The sequence below is a fragment of the Fusarium fujikuroi genome, chromosome FFUJ_chr05 (genome assembly GCF_900079805.1).
Source record: "Fusarium fujikuroi IMI 58289 draft genome, chromosome FFUJ_chr05".
NCBI classification, from domain to species: Eukaryota; Fungi; Ascomycota; class Sordariomycetes; order Hypocreales; family Nectriaceae; genus Fusarium; species Fusarium fujikuroi.
In genome coordinates, this window is record NC_036626.1 from 2,427,631 (window position 1) to 2,446,433 (window position 18,803).

At 49.3% G+C, this 18,803-nt stretch overlaps 4 protein-coding genes; 2 read left to right on the forward strand and 2 right to left on the reverse strand.

Annotated features, from left to right (window-relative positions):
• Positions 1–1,678: 1,678 nt before the first annotated feature.
• On the forward strand, positions 1,679–3,281 carry FFUJ_07516 (uncharacterized protein; the record flags this gene model as incomplete). XM_023577777.1 has 4 exons in its annotated part: positions 1,679–1,730; positions 1,794–1,994; positions 2,072–2,268; positions 2,340–3,281. 4 exons carry the CDS (start codon positions 1,679–1,681, stop codon positions 3,279–3,281), a joined length of 1,392 nt encoding a protein of 463 aa, XP_023430787.1.
• A 477-nt stretch (positions 3,282–3,758) lies between these two features.
• FFUJ_07517 (uncharacterized protein) lies at positions 3,759–5,594 on the reverse strand (the record flags this gene model as incomplete). XM_023577778.1 has 4 exons in its annotated part: positions 3,759–3,832; positions 3,925–4,259; positions 4,347–5,402; positions 5,458–5,594. 4 exons carry the CDS (start codon positions 5,592–5,594, stop codon positions 3,759–3,761), a joined length of 1,602 nt encoding a protein of 533 aa, XP_023430788.1.
• Positions 5,595–8,465: 2,871 nt separating this feature from the next.
• Positions 8,466–9,232, forward strand: FFUJ_07518 (uncharacterized protein; the record flags this gene model as incomplete). XM_023577779.1 has 2 exons in its annotated part: positions 8,466–8,751; positions 8,844–9,232. The coding sequence occupies 2 exons, from the start codon at positions 8,466–8,468 to the stop codon at positions 9,230–9,232; spliced, it is 675 nt and encodes a 224-aa protein (XP_023430789.1).
• A 598-nt stretch (positions 9,233–9,830) lies between these two features.
• On the reverse strand, positions 9,831–13,644 carry FFUJ_07519 (uncharacterized protein; the record flags this gene model as incomplete). XM_023577780.1 has 6 exons in its annotated part: positions 9,831–11,641; positions 11,693–12,128; positions 12,288–12,414; positions 12,550–12,801; positions 13,019–13,204; positions 13,247–13,644. 6 exons carry the CDS (start codon positions 13,642–13,644, stop codon positions 9,831–9,833), a joined length of 3,210 nt encoding a protein of 1,069 aa, XP_023430790.1.
• Between the last annotated feature and the right edge of the window lie 5,159 nt (positions 13,645–18,803).

Here is an 18,803-nt window from a genome sequence, read left to right on the forward strand (position 1 = left end):
CTCCACTCCCCCCTCCTTCTCTCCAGCACCCGCCCGTGAACCCACCGCCCCATCCGTCAGGTCAACAGGGGCGTTGTCGCTCTGGATCGCTGCAGCACGTAATGTAACCTGCTGCAGTGCCCACTATGGCACTGCTACGCTGCAGAGAGATGCGCTACTGGACCCTCCCTCCGCTCTGCTTTGTACGATGGATGGATCATGCCAAGTCCAGGATCTTGTCCGGGTGGGCGTTACCGATGCATGCGAAGCACGAGGTTGAGTGGATGGACTCGACAGGAGTGGTAAGAGGCGGTACATGGGTAAAGAAAGAGAGAGAGAGAGAGAGAGAGAGAGAGAGAGAGAGCGAATGGCTGATTCAAAGATATAAACTTGCAAAGTTTCCCACACCTCGCCGTCAGTTCCCTTCCAGCTTGTTCGTTCGTTCGTTTACTAGAACTTTCCAGATCGCTCACAAACAAACAAACAAACAAACAAACATCGGCTCATCGACTCAACGAATTTCACGAAAGAGGGCAGCGGGTTTCTTCTGGTTGACATCAGGCTGCCTGTAATTGTGCTGTGCTGTCTGATAAACCAAAAGATTTACCAAGAGACCGTACCGTGTCTCTATCTCTGAGACAACATTACCTACCTACTAGGTACATAGCCCAGAAACATTTCTGTTTCGGTCGTTGCATTTGGCTTGCTCGTTGATTGTGGTGAACCTTTGACATTTTTTGTCTACCCAAACTGCTGAGACTCTTATCTCAATACGAGCGACTATCCTTGTCAGAGGATTGAGTTCGAGGCTACTGTCTGTCCATTCGTACACCATCTATCTGTGCCAGCCACAAGCCAGAGAGAGACTTTGGTCAACAGGAGCATCTGATAAGAAGCCCAGTAGACCCCGAATCCTTCTTTGTCCTCGCCCATCCTTCGTGGGCGAGACAATTGCTGCTGCTTGCGAAGTTCTCTTCTGCAAAGTCCCTTTCGAGCAACCGTCGCATCGCCAACGCCCGCAGAAACTGTTCAGGTCAAGGACTAAAACAACCCGGCTCCTGGCCAGGTTAGAGTCTAGTCTACTCCGTTGGCCCCACCCAATTGCTCTTTGGGCGTTACCACGACAAGCTTTAATCTTTAAATTGGATCTCGAACCGGGCTGTGTCTCGAGCCAAGCAGGGTGTGCCTACTGCTCAGAGTCATATTTGGGTACGTCATTTCCTGCTTCCAATTGACATCTTCGTTCCTCACATCTTCCCCTGTCCCTCCCACAAGACAAGTGAGTTACGGATACTCTGTTTCACTTGAGGATCAAATATCGTGACTGTGTTGGATTGCGCATTTGACTTACAACACTTTCTGCTCTGTAGGTATAAAAGATATCAAAGATCCACCTTCCTCATTTGAAGTTTTCAGTTCGGCATTGAGCAGCATCTTCCGCTCGCTTCTTCCGCCGCCGACTCCGACTCCAACTCCAACTCAGCTCAATTCGATTCAGTTAGACCTGTGAACCTTTCTCTACGGCTCGCATCTGTCATCGCCTGAATATTAGGAAGAGACAGGTAGCAGAGCGAGCCTGAGAATAGGTGATATCATCATTCGCTCTTTTCTTCTTCTTCTTCTCTCTCTCTCTCTCTCTCTGTCATTTTAGTTGACGTCCATTCCCTCGATTGCCGAATTTTGTTATCATTGATTAGACATGAAGTTTGGCGACCATCTCGAAAGAGAGTCTGTTCCAGAATGGAGTCTCCGTAGGTTTCAATGCTCTCCGTCGAAACAATTCCCGTATACTGACCAATGGCTTCTTGATGTAGATAACCTCGACTACAATTCCATCAAACATGAGATCAAGATGCACACGACGCGCGACCAGGCCACGGCTATGGCCATTCCCGGACAGAAAGATGAGGCTCTTTCGCGATTCGAGGATGGCTTATACATGGAGCTCGATCGTCAGCATGAAAGACTGCAGTTATTTGTTTCAAGCAAAGCAGATGAGATTTCGCGCCGATTAGGTATGTCATGGACTTATAGCTCTGCGCCACGTCTCGAGTGGCACGCGACCACATGCCAAATCTAACACCTCCCATAGAATACCTCGCCAAGAACATCAATCGTTGGGCATCAAAGAACCAGGAACAGCTCGCCGGTGAGTCTGCCATCAAGCACCACAGACGCTTCACCAAGTACGAGCGCGAATTGGTTCGTTGTGGCAGTGACATTCAATCCCTCGAGCGCTTCGTCAAGGCTCAGACTGTCGCCTTTCGCAAGATCACAAAAAAATACAAGGTACGTCATCATGACTGCTTGGTGTGAGTTTGACATCTAGATGAACGTACTGACCGATCACTCACTTACAGAAGTGGACTGGTTCTATAACTCTCGGTATTCGTCTATATGAGAACATTCTCTCCGACCCCAAAAGTTTCACTCGCCGTGACTTTTCCTCCTTACAACAACGTTATGACGACATCACATGCACACTCAACGCTGCCGCTCCCGCATTGAGCGAACCTAGCTCACCGGAATCCCCAGCTCAGTCATATAGACGCCAATCTCTTTCAGGATCTCTCAACTCGACAAATCGTCACCTCACCAGCCGCGCTCAACCTACGTTCGAATTCTTACCTCCACCGCAGATGGAAGAACCTGCCAAATACTGGAACGAATATGACGATGGGAGTGAATGTGCAGCGGATGATGACGGATATGCTATCTATATAAACCCAGATGAAAGCACCAGTTTTCCGGGATTCGACTACCTGCAGAATGTCCTCAAAGCTCCCATGAAGAAGGCAAGGGGTTGGTTCAAGCGCCAAAACAACCGGGAGCGCCAGTCTTTACTTGGTGCCAACCATTCACCTTACCAATACTCCAGCACGACCTTCAACAGCAGCGAGTCGGATGAGGACGCAGGATATGCTAGTTCAGATGGCTTCCCCGCGACTGGATATGCCACACACTATGCCTTTCCCAGCCTCAATCAACAACAGGCACATTTGTACCGTGAGAAGACCTTGTTTTGGGGTACGATCAGCTCTTTTGCCGTGTCTTTCCTGCTCCTCCTCGTCGCAGGCACGCTTATTTCAACCGGTCGACATAGACTCAGAGCTGAAGTTGACGCGGGCGTTACTGTTGGCGTTGTTGCGAGCTTGTTCACCGCCTGTAGTGCTCTCGGTATGACGTTATACCGGCACGACCGACTGTCATTTCCACATCTGCTGGCAGTTTGGACTACCTTCGTCGCAGCATGTATCCTCAATGGCATGCTGCTGATTTTGGTCGTGGGAAACTCCCCGTAATGCGTAAAGGACGAAAGGTTATCCTGAATCCATCGAACCTTCATGATCTCAAAAAGACTGAGGCACAGTTGAGACGCCTAATGCTTGCATGTGAGCGATTATTTTGACGGATTGTGTTATTTGTTGAGCGATTTCCAAGTTATAGGAGCAATGCTTGAGCATTTTGCCTTCCACGCCGATAGACTGAGAAGCCGGCCGTCTAGTTGGAGGTGTCGTGTACCATGATCGTGCATGTGCTTTGGTATACGCATTTATCTTCGATTGTAAACGAATAGAAATAATTGAAACCTCGCGGTATGCCAAGCTAATGAAGCAATGTCTCGCCTTATGGAGTTGTGATGTAAGAGCTCAAAAAGCTGTCAATATTGCCAAAGAGGTCTTGCAATTCGTCCTAGTTAATACCCAATATCTAGTCGTTTCGGTTGAATGGCATGATGTGATAAACATGGTGCGTTTATAGCTTTCGTCGTGGTTGCATCATTCATCCATGAAGCACCATTGTGTCTCGTCGGCGTCCGCTAGAAACAGTTCAACCTTGTTGACAAGTTGTCCTGTACAGAGTCAGATGCCTTTCCACTACGTCGTTTTCTGCTCTATGGCTCGATCCTGTACGGCTCGCCTTGCTAGTAGCTTAATAACTTACCAGCGACTCCCCATCTCTTAGCAAAAAAGTGCAATGACGCAAATATGTTGTGAAATCTTGTGTCAGCTTCAGGAATTAGATGCTCGAGGTGGCTCAGGACCATGAGGCAGTGGTAAGCCGAGTATGGCGTGACAGGTGAGCAGGGGGCGAGAAGGTGAGGGCGATGGGCGAGTTGGTCGTTCAAGTCGGTTGTAGTGTCGGCAATGATACGGATCGTGAAATTAAGACCGGCGATGGCTTTTGGGGCGATGTCATCGGCGGTTGGAGAAAAGGGTCCTGCAGCGGATATGGTGTTGGCGGCGCGAAGCTGGCGACAGTAAAGGAAAAGAAGGAGGCTAGGTCAATTGTCAGTTCCTTTTTAAGAACTACCTTTGGAAAGAGACAATATTCGGCTGTGCTTCATGTCCCAGGGTCCGTCTTACCATGTACAAGTGGCGAAACACTCGTAGAAATCTCCCCAACGAGAAGTCTGCATGATCATAGCCTCGACAAGAGCACGCGTTGCAATATCTAGTTCGACATACTCCTCTAACAAGGCATTGGGGTTCCCTTGGGGTTTCGGAGAATAGGCTCTTGTATAAAGCATTGCACATTGACAATTTCTTTGGAATGGCCCCAGAGGTACCGAAGGGGCCACGCTGGCTGGGTGTCGCTGAACAGAACGCGTGGGCGATTGATTCTGATTGTGCCAGATGAGATTGCTTGTTGGCAGTAAATCATCGGCGGCTGGGGATGGTACTTGAAGTGGCATATGGATGAGAGAACAATCGACATGAATGAGACGATCGAGGACGAAAAGACTCCAATAGACACAGCGGCGTTCTTCCTCTTCATAAGGAATATTGGCCTCTCGTTCAGCTTCGATATACTTTCCAGGGCCGATGCGCAGGACCATGGCCATGGTGTTTGCATCTCCAATACTCACATAAGCACGCATTACATCACCGTGGCCAAACTCAAAGAGTGCCAGCAGGATGGAACATTGGACAAGTTCAATGCTAGGAGCAGAAAGACCACGTAAGACGCTCAGGACTCGTTTGGCAGCCCTATAAGCTGGCATCTCAATCATATCCTTACCCTCATTAACGTTGGTGCTCGCGGCAGCAGCTTCATCATCGTACTGAGAGACGAGCTGCATGCAAACGATGAGGAGAGCAACAGCAGGGTCGCGGGGTCCTTGATCGGCATTGGAGCTGGCCCCTGACCCTAGGTTGTCCGTACGGATGGCAAAGAGTTCCGGATGGACTACAGAGAACCAGGGATTCATAGTCTCAAAGTAGCGTTCGGTTGCCTCACGCCAAGGAATGTTGCGCGATGACAGTAACGCCATCACCATTGAGCTGGAAACATCAAAAGCAGGGTCAAATATACCCTGTCCATATGCTTCTTTAGGTGTAGATCCTGCAAGATATCCAGGTTCCACAACAGCGGTTGTTGGGGCCGTGTAGATAAAATCATAGGAGCACGTAGTTGCAAGTCTAGCGAGTTAGTCAAAGGAGATCGGAAAATCGAGTTGCAAGGGCAGTTACACACCTCGTACAGCGAGAACAAGCAGGCAATGCTTTATCACATTTCTTTTTGGTACGAGTACACTTTTCACAGGCTCTGTGCGCACGTTCAGGCTCCATTGGAGACTCAGAGCCCCGTGAAGATGACACGGAGCGAGACATAATGGTTCTTCTTCTGGGATCCGTGGTGGCTGATATGTAGCCCGTAAGATGGGCTTGTACTTTGAGGAGGTAGTGTGGTGGGTGTACGTTAGAAAAAAAGACTTATGCTGACTACACTTTTATTATGTCAGACAGCAAGGAGGTAATGGAAGAATTTGAGCTACCTAGACAGAGTGGTTTGGTAGGCGTATACCGTGAGCAGGAGTAAGATGCAGATGCAGATGTAAATGTGAGTGTATGTGTACGTGTTGTTGAGCTTGATGCAAGATCGAGACTGTTGTCTGATACTGATAATGAGACTGATGGTAAGGAAAGAGAGGAGAACCGAGACATTGAGGCCGGGAACGAGGGCTATTTGACGTCGAGTCTCAGTACGAAGAGAACATGATGCCCCCCCGGGCCACAGAGTTGATTAGATGTCGATGGGTCTCTTGATGCTTCCAGGCCTGGAGCCAGAATAGGCCGAGGGGTGGTTGCAGATACGCACTGCAAAGAGACCACAGCAAATGCGCAGCACAGCGGGCGGTTAGGTAGCTGTACGCTGTACGCTATGCCGTGTTGTACATACGGCACTCTAGATGGCGAACCTGGTAGATGGGCGCCGGGTGCCAGGTGCAAGGTCAAGATTGACAGGGACCAAACCAAGGATGACGTCTAATCGGTTAGTCAGCCGCTGCAGGGGGGCAATGGTGATGGAACCTAAGGCTGTGAGAAGAAGGCTGAAGATGTTGATTTGAAAGGATAAGGTAAATATTGGAAATTGGACAAAAAGGTAATGGGGCCTAACTAAAGAAGAAAGCAGACAGCGGAAAGAGCGGGGGCACAAGGGCCTGCCAGCTCAGGGATGATTTCAAATAAGGTGTAATGTCGCAAGTAACCTGAAAGGGAAAGACACAGGAGCCAAAATCCACAAAGCAAGCAGGAACATGGACAGCACATGCCTGGTGGACGGAGAGTTTAAACTACCTTGGCACTTACTTCCCTTACTTAGTACAGTACAGGATATTGATCATGGAACGGCCCAACTACAGCCCTAGGTAACGACCTAAGTATTAAACCCAGACGACGACTGCAGAGATGGCTTCCTCAAGAGGCATGATTAACCTTCAAACCCCACTAATCGGGAGAGATACAGGGCCTAGAGGTAGATTGATTAACTACTAACCTTAGGTACCTAGGTACTGAGGTACTCAATCAGCACATAGGTAAGTAAGGTAAGGTAAGTACATACTGCGCTGCTTGAAGTCTGAGAGGAATTAGGTACCCCTAACAGCGAATCCGTCCATCCATCAATCACATCTCATGCGTCCGAAATGCCGGGTCACGCTGCAAATCCCCCCTCCCGATTCCCCGGAGAGACCGTTACCTCTCAGCCCAGTGAGGCCATGGCCATGTCATGCCCATGGTGGATGCATCCCCCATCTACAGCGATGTCATTTGCAGGTTAGCGCGCCCGGACATTACGTGCCACCCAAGCAGCCAAGCTTACCTTACGCTTAGAATTAGGTGTAGTAGTTTGAGGGGACGGGCCATCCGCTACGGGAGTTGGAGTTGCGGGTTAGTCTGAATTAATCATGCCCATCTAAGCAAGTTTGGTGACAATGCTGAATGATTTTCTGAAGCAATTAGTTCCTCAGATTTCGATCATACACGAGTCGACTTCACATCAAATCTCTTATAAAGCATCTTCAAACTGAACTCTTCAAGTTCATTCTAGCATCAGCTTCGATTGTTTGCGGTAGGGACTCCAATGCTTATGACATCACCGCCTCGCTGGCCCCATGGGTAACATTGATAAAGATAAGATGCCACCATGCGACCCTTTTCTTTTTCGTACAGACAACACGAGAACCCATCACATTCTAATAAAAGAAACACTGGGATCTGGTGGATTTCTGTTTACTAAGCGCAAGCTAATACCTTTCCATTCAGACATCAGCTAAGTTGCCTACTAATGCACCAACAATGACCTCCCTCAAAACCCTAGATATTGACCCATTCCCACTTGACTGATGCGATCCATATCCGGGGACAGTGGAACTGACCTTGCTTCAATTACCTCAGACAGGAAAGAGACCTATCGAGATTACGAATCAACTGACTCTGCCACGGTGGATACGAGATGTCACTACCAGCAGGGTGCGGACTAAGGTACCTACTTCCTTCGCGCTCTAGATGCTGGTATAGGTAGTCCTGTCTTATCTTTCCATGGATGTTCAGCAAGTAGTTGCTAAATTAAGCTCACGAAAACCTAGTGCATGCCTACTAAGGTAAGGTAGCCGTTGAATATCTCCCGCAACACCAGCAGGTTTTTTTCTATAAAAAAGAAACCGCGATATCAGTCAGATGCCTACCCATCAAGCTGAATAGAGAGCATGCCATATACACTCCCTAATAGGCGGTTAAGCGAGAGGACCCCTGCTCCGTCCTCCGTCAGAGCAAAATCCGAGCGTTTTCGGAATTAACCTCAACTACTGACTCACCCGGCGTAAATCCCGTTATGGCAGCTTGATAGAAATATCCCCACCTTAGGCCTTGCCTAAATAGCTGCAAATGTCGATTGATATTTACTTGATGTGCAAACCTTCAGCTTAACGGAAACCAAAGTTCACTGAAAGGAGAGTGCTGTTTACCAATCACCTGGTGACTAGGTCCATTGATCCCTCCAAAGCAAACCCCATACGTTAACTCAACACGAATACAACTACCAATACGCGGGTCCAGAGGTTGAATTTGTGCTGTTGATCTCAAAACACTCCCCGGAGACCGATCCGAGACCTATTTTTATACCAGACTGATACTCGGATCTTATCGCTGGAGTCAAAGCTCACTCACCTTCAAGGGCCATCCAAGCATATGACATCCACAGAGATGCCCCATCACATCCGCCCCGGCACCACCGCCGATCTCACTGTGGCTACAGATCTCTATATGCAGAGCTTCGACAAAGAAACTCTGCTCGACTTCATGTTCCCAAGCCGTCACACCGACTCAACCCCCTTTCGTGAGTGGGTTACTCGGCGCTTTCGTATGCGCTACTGGACGCCCGGCTACGTTCTCACTATGCTAGATGATGCTAGAGGCAGGACTGTGGGATTCACTTGGTGGCATATGCCGGACGACTCCTTATCTTTCCGTGAACGATGGCTCTCAATTCGTAAGTCTCTTCATTGAATCTCTACCAACTATTGCATTATCCACTCAAGCCCGTTGAATACCAAAACCCGTTCGAAGCACTGACTCATCCAGACGCTTGGGTTGCCCCCATTATGTTGGCGGCGCTGAAAATACATTCCTACATATTTCCCCTTCGCCACGTAGACTCTCATCGACTTGGTATTTACGATCGCGTTTTCAGTACCATTGAACCCGACGTACTCAATTCTCCCCGGCGTCGTTCAGCTTGGTATCTGTCTAGCCTTGGGGTCTCTCCTCATGTCCAAGGTAGTGGCTATGGTTCCCTGCTCCTTCAGCATGGCCTGGAGGCGGCCGATCGTGCAGGAGTTCCCACTTGGCTGGTGGGATTGCGTGGGCTCGACAAATTTTACAAGCGTTTTGGCTATGTAGAAGTGGCCAGGGCCAATGTTGGAGAGTTGAAGGACTGGGACGGCGGCATCATCATGTTCAGGGGGGATTGATCATCAAGATTGTGCAACCATGCTAGATCTCACAGCAGTCACGAATATCTCTCAACAAAGAAAAGCGGATATCACATAGCGCCATCAACAAGAATCTGATCACGATTCCTCATCAAAATATTGTTCAGATGTGTCATTCATCTACCATCTATCTGGCTACTTATGGCCGCTTCAGACCAGCAAAGTTACGAACTTTATGTCATAAGCATCTCCATAATAGCAAATCCCATCCCAGACGGTGTAGCAATCATAATAATCATCGCATTAACAAGCAAATATCTGCCCTGTGTCAAGTTATGCCGAGACATGCCTTATTTTTGTGTCGTCGTGCTTCCTCGGGTGCTCCAAGGGGCAATATACCCAGACAACGGGCCGGAAATACCAAAAAAGGGGGTAGAGGGGAACGGGCGAATGCTAAGGGAGCAACGTTTTTTTCAGTTCAGCAGTGATGAATAGCCCCAGACGGGGAAGCAACGAAAATTAGATAAATTCATTATTGTCGTGCAGCTCGTATCAAAAAGAAAAAGGTGGCAAAGCAGGAAGCTTCACAAGTGACATACAAGGCCAGGCCTCAAAAACTTGCGCTCCCTACCGTCATTCAGGAAATCTGTTCCTTACTGGCGATCGCTGTCGGAAGCTCGATCACCGTGGATGTTGTCTTCATCGCCATTGGTCGAAAGATTGTGTTGATAGGCCTGGTAATTGCCTCGAGCGAGAGTATCATCGAACTCGGGGGGGATGCGTAGCCGTATTGGAATCTTGGACGGTAGGCCACTGCTGGTTGCGTGGTCGGAACACCTTCATCAGTAACCAGATCAGCAAAGCCATACTCTGGAACTTCTTGATTTGGGTACTGGCGCGAGGGACGGAGGCTAGCTTGGTCAACGGAAGCCAATGTGTGCTGCTGGTATTGGTTCATAGAGCGGCCGATCCTAGTGTTCGACCCAGTCTCGGCGGAAAACCAGTTGGGCTGGTGGATTTGTGAACGCGGATCATGAGTGTACGGGCGCTCGTCTGCCATGGAATGATGCAGCGAGTTGTCTAATCCGCTCATTCTAAGCTGAGAATGACGTTCTTCCGGAGCTGGATACGAGTAACCCGCTCCTGAAGCCTGAAAAGGAGGAGTCCCGTAAGAGGGATAATTGAGGGGCGCGGGCGTGAGTTGAGTATTGACTGTCGACGCAAGGAAGTGGTTGTTTCGGCTGTGTTGGGCAGCATAGCCTGCGGTGCCATACATCTGATCCGCTCTGGCCAACATTGGCATAGCGGCGGTATGGATCGAGAGGTTTCTATCAGTCAGTACGAATCCATTTGGGTCATAGTAGTGATCGCCGCCATAAGACTGTTGGTAATAAGGGGCGTTATCGCAGGAACCTCGGTGATCGGTCATCGGCGCCTGCATATGACGATTAATACTGGAATAGCTCATTGAAGGTGCTGTTGGGTTCTGACTGTCATAGTATCCAAGACTGGGTTGTCGATCAGTGTCTGGCCCGATGCCAGTGTTCGCGAGGGGAGACCGAGAGCCGAATGAGTAGGGAGCAGGCCGGTTGGAGATATCATCGGTATACGATCTGGAGTGATGAGCGGGTCGAGATCCGTTGAAAGCAGCAGGAGGCGTGGGCGACGACGACGATTGCTGGCTAGAATGCTCACTCGCAGATCCCTCTTCTTGAACTGGTTTGAGGGGCGACGATTCTTTGACAAATGGGAGGGGGGACGGAACTGCCTCCCCAGCCATCAAAGACGAACGGCTGGATTGACTGCTGGCCGATGTCTGATGGATCTGGACCTGAGCAGGCGGGTTCGTGAAGGCATCAACAACCTCTGGGAGGAACTCGACAGGAGGAACTTCTCTGAGATCCCCGTGATCGATCTCTTGGCAAAGACGTTCAATAACATCGAGGATTTCATCATGCGTCTTGCCTTCGCCAAGGCTCTGCATGATCCAGTGAGGGATGGGATCCCGACTGTTCGTGTCTGCCAGGCGCTTAACCTCACGTCTTCGAATCGAGAATGTCCACGATCGGATCGTTATGCCCTCCTGATTAGTTCTGCTGGCATTCTCCAGACCTCGGCTCCAGAAGATCATTCGGATGATCTGCTCGTACACCAAATTGATCTGAGTGTAGCTGAATCTGATACCAGTTCGGTAGCGAATCCTCTGATAGTGCTTGCGACACATGCAAACCCAGACACGCTCCGGGATGCGACGAGTGCAGACCTTGTTGCGGCCGAAAATATGAGAGATGACCTTGCGAGGTACCGAATCAGTGTTGCATTCGGGAACTGCCATACAAATGTCACCACCCTTAAGGGGAACGTTAATGGTTACGTTTTCCAAGGTATGCAATGCTGCAAGAACACGATCATTTTGGTTAGCATGGGACGCCGCCTGTCCAGATGCACCTACATTCATTAGTTGACATCAAAAGAGAATACTGAGAAGGGAAAGATTACCTGGAAGAGTCCCGTTGGACTGCATCCTCACAGTCTCCGGGGGATGGAAGGGCGACTTTGTTGATGCACTACTAGGTGCAGGGGAGCCCTCTCCCGTATGGATCCAGGGATACTTCTCGACGCCAAGACGGTCGTGAGATGTGTTGATCTGTGGTGACAGTTGTGTTGGAGGACGAAGCTGCCGGGACGTAAATTGTGGCAGAGAAGTTGGTGCTTGAGGAAAAGAATGACTAGAACCCTGGGCGGGGTTTGGTGCCGAGATGGTTCGCTTATGAACGCGATCTAACGAATTCAGAAACTGATCTTTTGGCTTCAAATAGCTGAACAACGGGAAAAGAGTCAGTATATTCCAGGTGGGAAATTTATAGGCTGAAAGTGACAATAGACAGCAAGGGGAATGTGCGAGGACATAAGGAGTGAAAGATGGACGGGGGAGCTAGAAGAATGCAAACACTTTCAGGCTGCCTGAGAAGAACTATAAACACGCAGTGTGATTCACCGGCTCGAGGCCAGGTTGGTAGTGGGACAATGCTGCTTTCGAGGGTCAAGTTCCTCCCGCTTAATGGACCAGCTTTAATGACTAAACATAATCCACCCGAGATGCGTCTGCAGCAGGCAATCGTTTTTCTCCTGACAATAGGAGCATTGTCTGTGATTCACGAACGGCTAAATATGCGCCCCCGAGGCTTCCATATAGTTCGACACTGCTATTTCCCCTTTTTCTGTTTGAGGGGGTGCAAGCAAACGATACATGAATGCATGGTTTGGACGATTGGCAAGGGGCAAACAATGAACGAACTTCGATTCATGCTGACAGCCATCTTCTCCTGCATAGGAACAAAGAGATATTGACTCACGTTTGATCTTCTGACAAATGGTTGTGCTTTCTTCTCATCATCCTCGCCTCTAGAATCGTGTCAGATGGGCTACCCGCGTACAACGACCTAGCACCATTGGTACGCTGACGAGCATGCGGCTTCGCAGACAAACCGACAGTTACTGGAGGGAGGGGCGCTGTTATCCTTGGAAGCCGCTCCAATTTTGCTTCCAGGTCAGCGATGCCAGAGCCTACCGTATTGCTCCCGTTGATGGTAGATACCGACGAGAATCTGGAATGGCCAGCAGAGAAGGTTGATGAGCAACAAGATGAGAAACTGCTGCGGCTGTCTGATATCTTATGGCTCCCTGACGCGGGCGACGTATTGTATTCCGTCCAGAGACTTGATCTTGATTCGTTTTAGTATGTGTACTCCTGCGATTGGCCGCCAGTGTGCAAAACATCATGCAGAACAGCAACACTAACACTTCGGCAGGACCAGGACTCACCTTCTCATGTGCTGGGAAGCACGGCGCTCACTGTGGTTACTAGTCTTGTTAGTCAAGCTAGATCGTCGAACACCGGCCGGAATATACACCAGCGCGGAAGTAAAGGGGGTACCTTTTCGGCGCCCAAGCATCTTGATGGACTTCTGGAGTTGAAGGCATTCTACTTGAATCAATGTCAACCCCAAGCTTGTCATGCCCGTACCGGGTTGTGGTTTTGAGTTTTCTTACCGGACTGGTAGCGCATATGATCCTGCGGAACCATGAAGATTTATACTGGCTGATGTCTCCATTGATACTTGTCTGGAGTGGTAATTAGATGCATTCTGACGTCTCGCAGATTCCTGCTGCTCCTCCCAAGTCACTGGCGTGAAAGGAGGTCGCGAGGAGTTCTTGGGGCCAATATCCCGTGGCAGAGAGTAGCCACCAGCATCCCAAGGCGTTCGAGTTCGACTATCGGATCGCACACTAGATGTTCTAGACTGGGTGCAGTCGGGTGACGGAGTTGACAGTGACAATGACGGGCCTCTATGTTCCTTCTGCTCATTGAAAAGGTGTGGGCTTTCTCGACTATCCCTCGCTTCCGTGTCAAGTTCGCTGAACTGGTTTAGAATTGACTCAATCTTCATGATTAGGGTCTGTGTAGAGACTTGTCCGAACAGAAGCCGTATTAGAATGGAGTGATTATGGAACTGGCAGAATATGCAACTGGCGCCACTTGATTCGTGAAAAGACTGATGATGGGCGTGTGTATTTTGCTTGATTACAGCATCGGGATCCAAAGTCGTCTTTCTGGTAATGGTAGAGGTTCAGGGGATCACAATCTCATGATAACCGCCGCAAGGTACTAGAAACAGGATCAACCTCGTTCCGGAATAATTATCGATTATAATGCGAAGACACTCCACAGATAGGTGAAGGAATAAAGTAAAGAGGATGAAAACGAAGTGATTGGAGAGACAATTCGTTTAACTGTCAGGGGGACGGCTGTTTCTTGTACGTCTTCCAGAAGACTGGGGTCTAGGTTCGGTGCAGAATAACATGAAACTTGGCAGACGGATGCTATTTGTTTTTTTCACGCATAGAGAAGGGGTGAGAAGAGTGACAGGAGTGTCAGATAGATCGAGTCTGACCCGCTGAACCGAAGATTTCAGGTTGCCGATCTTGTCAAGGACCAGGATCACTTATTGTTCTATCGTTGTCAAAAAATAATAATAATAATAATAATAAGGGCCCTCTCAGCTTCAGATCATCGGAGCCGCTTTGTTCAGAGGTCCAGGCTCCAATTAGTGACGGGGGAAGACAGGGAGGATACTCGAAAGTGAGAGATCTGATTCAGACCCAGTGGCTATGTCAGGGCTTGGTAACATGCAACAAAGTAGGGGAATGGGAAGAGATGAGACGAATCCACTACGACAGAAAAGTATGTAGGTCGCTAAAAGCTATGACTAGATGGATAACGCATGAAGCGGCCGGTAGGGTTCTGAAGACGGTAGTCGTTTGGGGTTGGGACTGGGGTCGGGGGGTCAGGAACGGAGGGCTGAAGGGTGTGGATCAATGGATCAACGAGACGAGGATGGATCAAGGATCAAGGGCTCTTATGAGATGCATAGGATTAGTAGGCCAATCTGGCCAGGATTGAAGTGCTGAGCAAAGCGGTCCGCAATGGAAATTCTGGGAAATGGAGATGACCACAGGAGAGAAACCAAAGCGTATACTTGCAGCGGGAACCAGCATCATCATTGTAATTATGCTAGGCTATGAGCGCGGCAGTCGGTCCTAGCCCGGTGGCACAGGCACGGTGCTGCATGCGTTAGGATAATGACTAGAGAGATGCGTCCTTCCACTAGATATTTTCGAGCTGCTGCTCCAAAGTCAACAACGACCATTCGGATAGCCGTCAAGTCAAGTCAAGTCAAGTCATGGTGCTAGGCTAGCAGACTTGTGAGACGAGGACGGGGGACCATCCTAGCATTGTGGCGCCAAGGAAGCCTGCACTGAAGAATTCGAGAAGCAGACGAGCCAAGCCCGTCCATTGTTTTGCCGGCAGTTTCGAGCAACGGTTCGCCCTTGCTGGTTAGCATGACGGGTTGGTGTAGATCATGGCGTTGAGAGCCCCGTCCGAACCATGATCTCCACAAGGGGATAAATTATCCGTACCAGGGTCAAGGAATTCCGGTGCTGAGAGATCCAGGCCAGCCAGGGCACCTCAGGATAGTCGGTCCAACCTCCAGACGAATACTGAAATCAGTATCTGGATGGATAATTCATCCCACAACAGTAGTCGTGCCCCTTTTTAAAAACCGTCCTTGCTCGGTGAGGGTCGCCGAGAGGCGCAGCGGCATGTTACCTGCAAGTTGACACATACTCCAATGCGGGAAAACTTCCTTCAGGGGTTTCGGCCGCCTAATAAGCTTCCTGAACATGGTTGTGTCACAAACCTAGACAGTCTGGGGTGTCACTCATGCTGGCAGAATGAGAATTGGCAGGTATGAGACCGCTGCGGCAGCATTGGAGCAGCTGAGCTTGGGACGCGCACAAGCATATGATAAATATGTCTCAAACCGGGAGATGCCGAGGCCAGACCAGGCACTGGGACAGGATGAGTGAGAAGAGATCCAAGTTACTATTCTAGGTGGCCCCTTACAGCAAGATATGAAAGTTCATCTTTGGTCAAGCAAGATAAGACGAAAAGAAGACAGGGACGCTACTCCGCATCGCCGCCGCTGCTGCCACCACAGACACTCGGCCATGCTATTGACGTCGTCCCGTCGGCTGCTGTGCCCGTGTCCATTGATACTGAGAGGTTCGTTTTTCGAAACAAGTTGTGGGCTATGCTCCGAGACTGTGCCGTCAACAAGGCAGCGTCTCCGAGGATATAGCTGGCAACTGTTGATTGAGATGTGACTTGACAGAGGATGTTTGGGCGATCACTAAGATAGCTGTTGTTTGGGCTTATGTGTTGATAGATGTTGCGCATAAGGCGGCTACGTAGAGCTGTGCCCAGATAAGGCGACTGGGATGATGCTGGCTAGTATGTGCGTGCCTAGTGATCCCGGACCGATCGCGTTACATTGGCGGATGTATTGTTAGTAGACGACCCAGTTGTTGTTGTTGTTGAAATTGAGGTGCGTTCCCGACATTTGTCTATTGGCTTGCTATTGTTGAGAGGTACATATGTATGCAACTTGCTGGGCGGGTCAAGCACAAATGTGTTGATTGGGCGCATGCAAGAAACACAAACGGCGTGGTGTTCTTCTTCACTGTGGGCCCCCAGATGGTGTTGAACACATACCTAAGCCGAGCTAAGCTAAGGTACCTAGAACCCTGAAGTTTTAGCCTCAATCTGGACTGACTGCCTGCATTGCCAGCGGAGAGAGACGAGAGTTAAGAATACCTTACCTACCTACCTACCTACCTTACCTAAGTAGACTAAGGGAGCCAGGGGGTCGCAAGCTGTTCCAAGTCGGGATAGCATGCCCCACGCCATCTGCTCGCGACGTCGCAGCACGATAGAGACAGACGTAGGCCCAGAAAATCGTGGATGGGAAGGGGTTCTGCTCACGGAAGAGGCTCAATGGTCGAGCCACCAACCAGGAGCAAGGTCCAGCAGTTTCAGCTTTCAGCCGAGTCCGTGGGAAGCTATACCAAGAGGGAAATTGTATGCGCAGGCTTGAGCTGATTTAGCCGTCGTGATGGACGCCAGCCGGCAGCCAGGGTAAATTGCTTGCAGGTGCTGTGTCGTATCTTCGGTCCGGCTTCTAATTATCTACCATTCTATTGTTAGATGGTTGTAAGTGTGGTCAAGTCTTGGCGTATCTATCTGGAGGAGGGAGTGGATGAATGCAGCTAAAGATCTTTGGTTCCTGTAGCAGGACGACCTTGGATTCCGACGTGAAATGAGAACGATAGCGCAATAATATTTTCAACCCTCACTATCCGTATGTAATGCCTATTCGATAATTAGGCACATTACCTGTCAAGGTTGGTAATTAGGTAGCTGTTATGGTTACACACGATGAGATGAAGAAGGTCTTGTCCCATTAGCCAAAATCAAAGGGTCGTCTCACTTCGATCAAAAGGCTTTTTTCCAAAGTGAAAACTCAGCCAGAACAACTAGCATCTGGATGAAAAGCTGTAAAGAGCATCATGAATCAGAAGCCAAGTCACTTGTTACTTAATCTGGCAAGGTTCTGGCTCGAGGAGCTTGTGCTAGAATAGGGCAATTGTCAAGTTAAATTGGGTGATCTCCAGAATCTCCATCTCTAATAATCTCTACCTCCACCTCCATCACACCTTACCACACCACACATACACAACCAGTTCCCCAGATGTTTCCAGCTATTCCATTCTTGAGATGGCGCAACCGCGTCAATTTGCTAGCGTGTAGCCACACCGAGCGGGCTGCTAGCACGGACAGGTGCTGATACACGCTTCGACTCATTATAGATCCGCGCTGGTTCAGCTCCGACATTTCGTCTCATGTGTCAATTCGAATCTCAGTGGTTCTCAGCGTCAGGGGGTTGGTCCGTCTTCGAAGAGACTATCCGTACATACATACATACATACACTCGCATTACGCCACCAACTTCTCAAACACGGACACCCCCCTTCTCCCCAGACCTGGGACATGTGCTGGTGCATGGTTATGTACATATGTACTCACTCACTGCATCACGGAGAGACGGCTGTAAATAGACTAAACCGGGAGTTTCTTAGAGCCGGGACGAAGAGACGAAACGCCAGAAGCGCGGTAGACTACGACTAGAATTTGTGGCTGCGGCGCTGGGTTTGACCTCCAAATGCCTATCCCGTCCAAGTCCAAGTCCAAGCCTGCCCACCGCGGCTGCGCTGCCCGCAAAGCCCTGGCTGAAGTCATCTCCTCTCATCCAGTTTGATTGAGGTGAGCTGAATTGACAGTACGTAGGAGGTCCATCTTCGAAACGTCTCTGACACTTCTCGGAAAGTCGATCCGATGAGGAATCCTACATGCGAAGGAGACAGGGTTAATCAGTCAAGGTCAACATCCAGCCACTCAGCAACCCTGTTAGACTCCGCCCGCATATGGTTCAACGTCCCGGCAAAGCATATCATGGTGCTGAACTTTGTTAGTTGCAGAATGGCCAACAAAGAAGCCGTCCATGCCAATCCTGCTATGTACTCTATCTTATGTCATGGTAGGGGTTGTTTGACAGCTGACAATTTTTTGTCTCTTCTCTTCTTTGCCTTTATTTGCAGATCCTCCAATGCCCAGCTTTCTCTGGGAAACAACCTTATGTACCTATCTAACTCAAGCCTCTGTTTTTTTATTGGTTTTTTTTTTATTAAATACCCCAGCATCTATTGTCATCCACTAGTCTAATATCCTACATTCACACACATCCAGTTTGAAATCCTTGAATCCAAGAATTTCCTACGTTTCTGCATCAACGGACCGAAGTCTAAGTAGCGCGTTCTGTCTATAAATACAGTCCCGAAAATTGCTATGAACAGGGAATATACCCTGGACCCCCTTGGATCCAATTGAGTTTCCGAGCAGTGGAAGCAACTACGGTTTCGCTTTTTACGGTTTCGCCTGAACTGTAAGTTGCCTTGATAGCAAACAGATTTGTCCAAATATTAAATTCTCCCTACCGTAATGCATTTAACGCACGACAACTTACCTTGGATATTCTTTACGAACAGTGACATGAGCTCGTGCCATTTGATTTATGTACAACCTTCTCGACAGGAAAATGTAACTCAAGACCAGGCTCTTTATGCCGCCCACTTACCATGATCAGTCTCC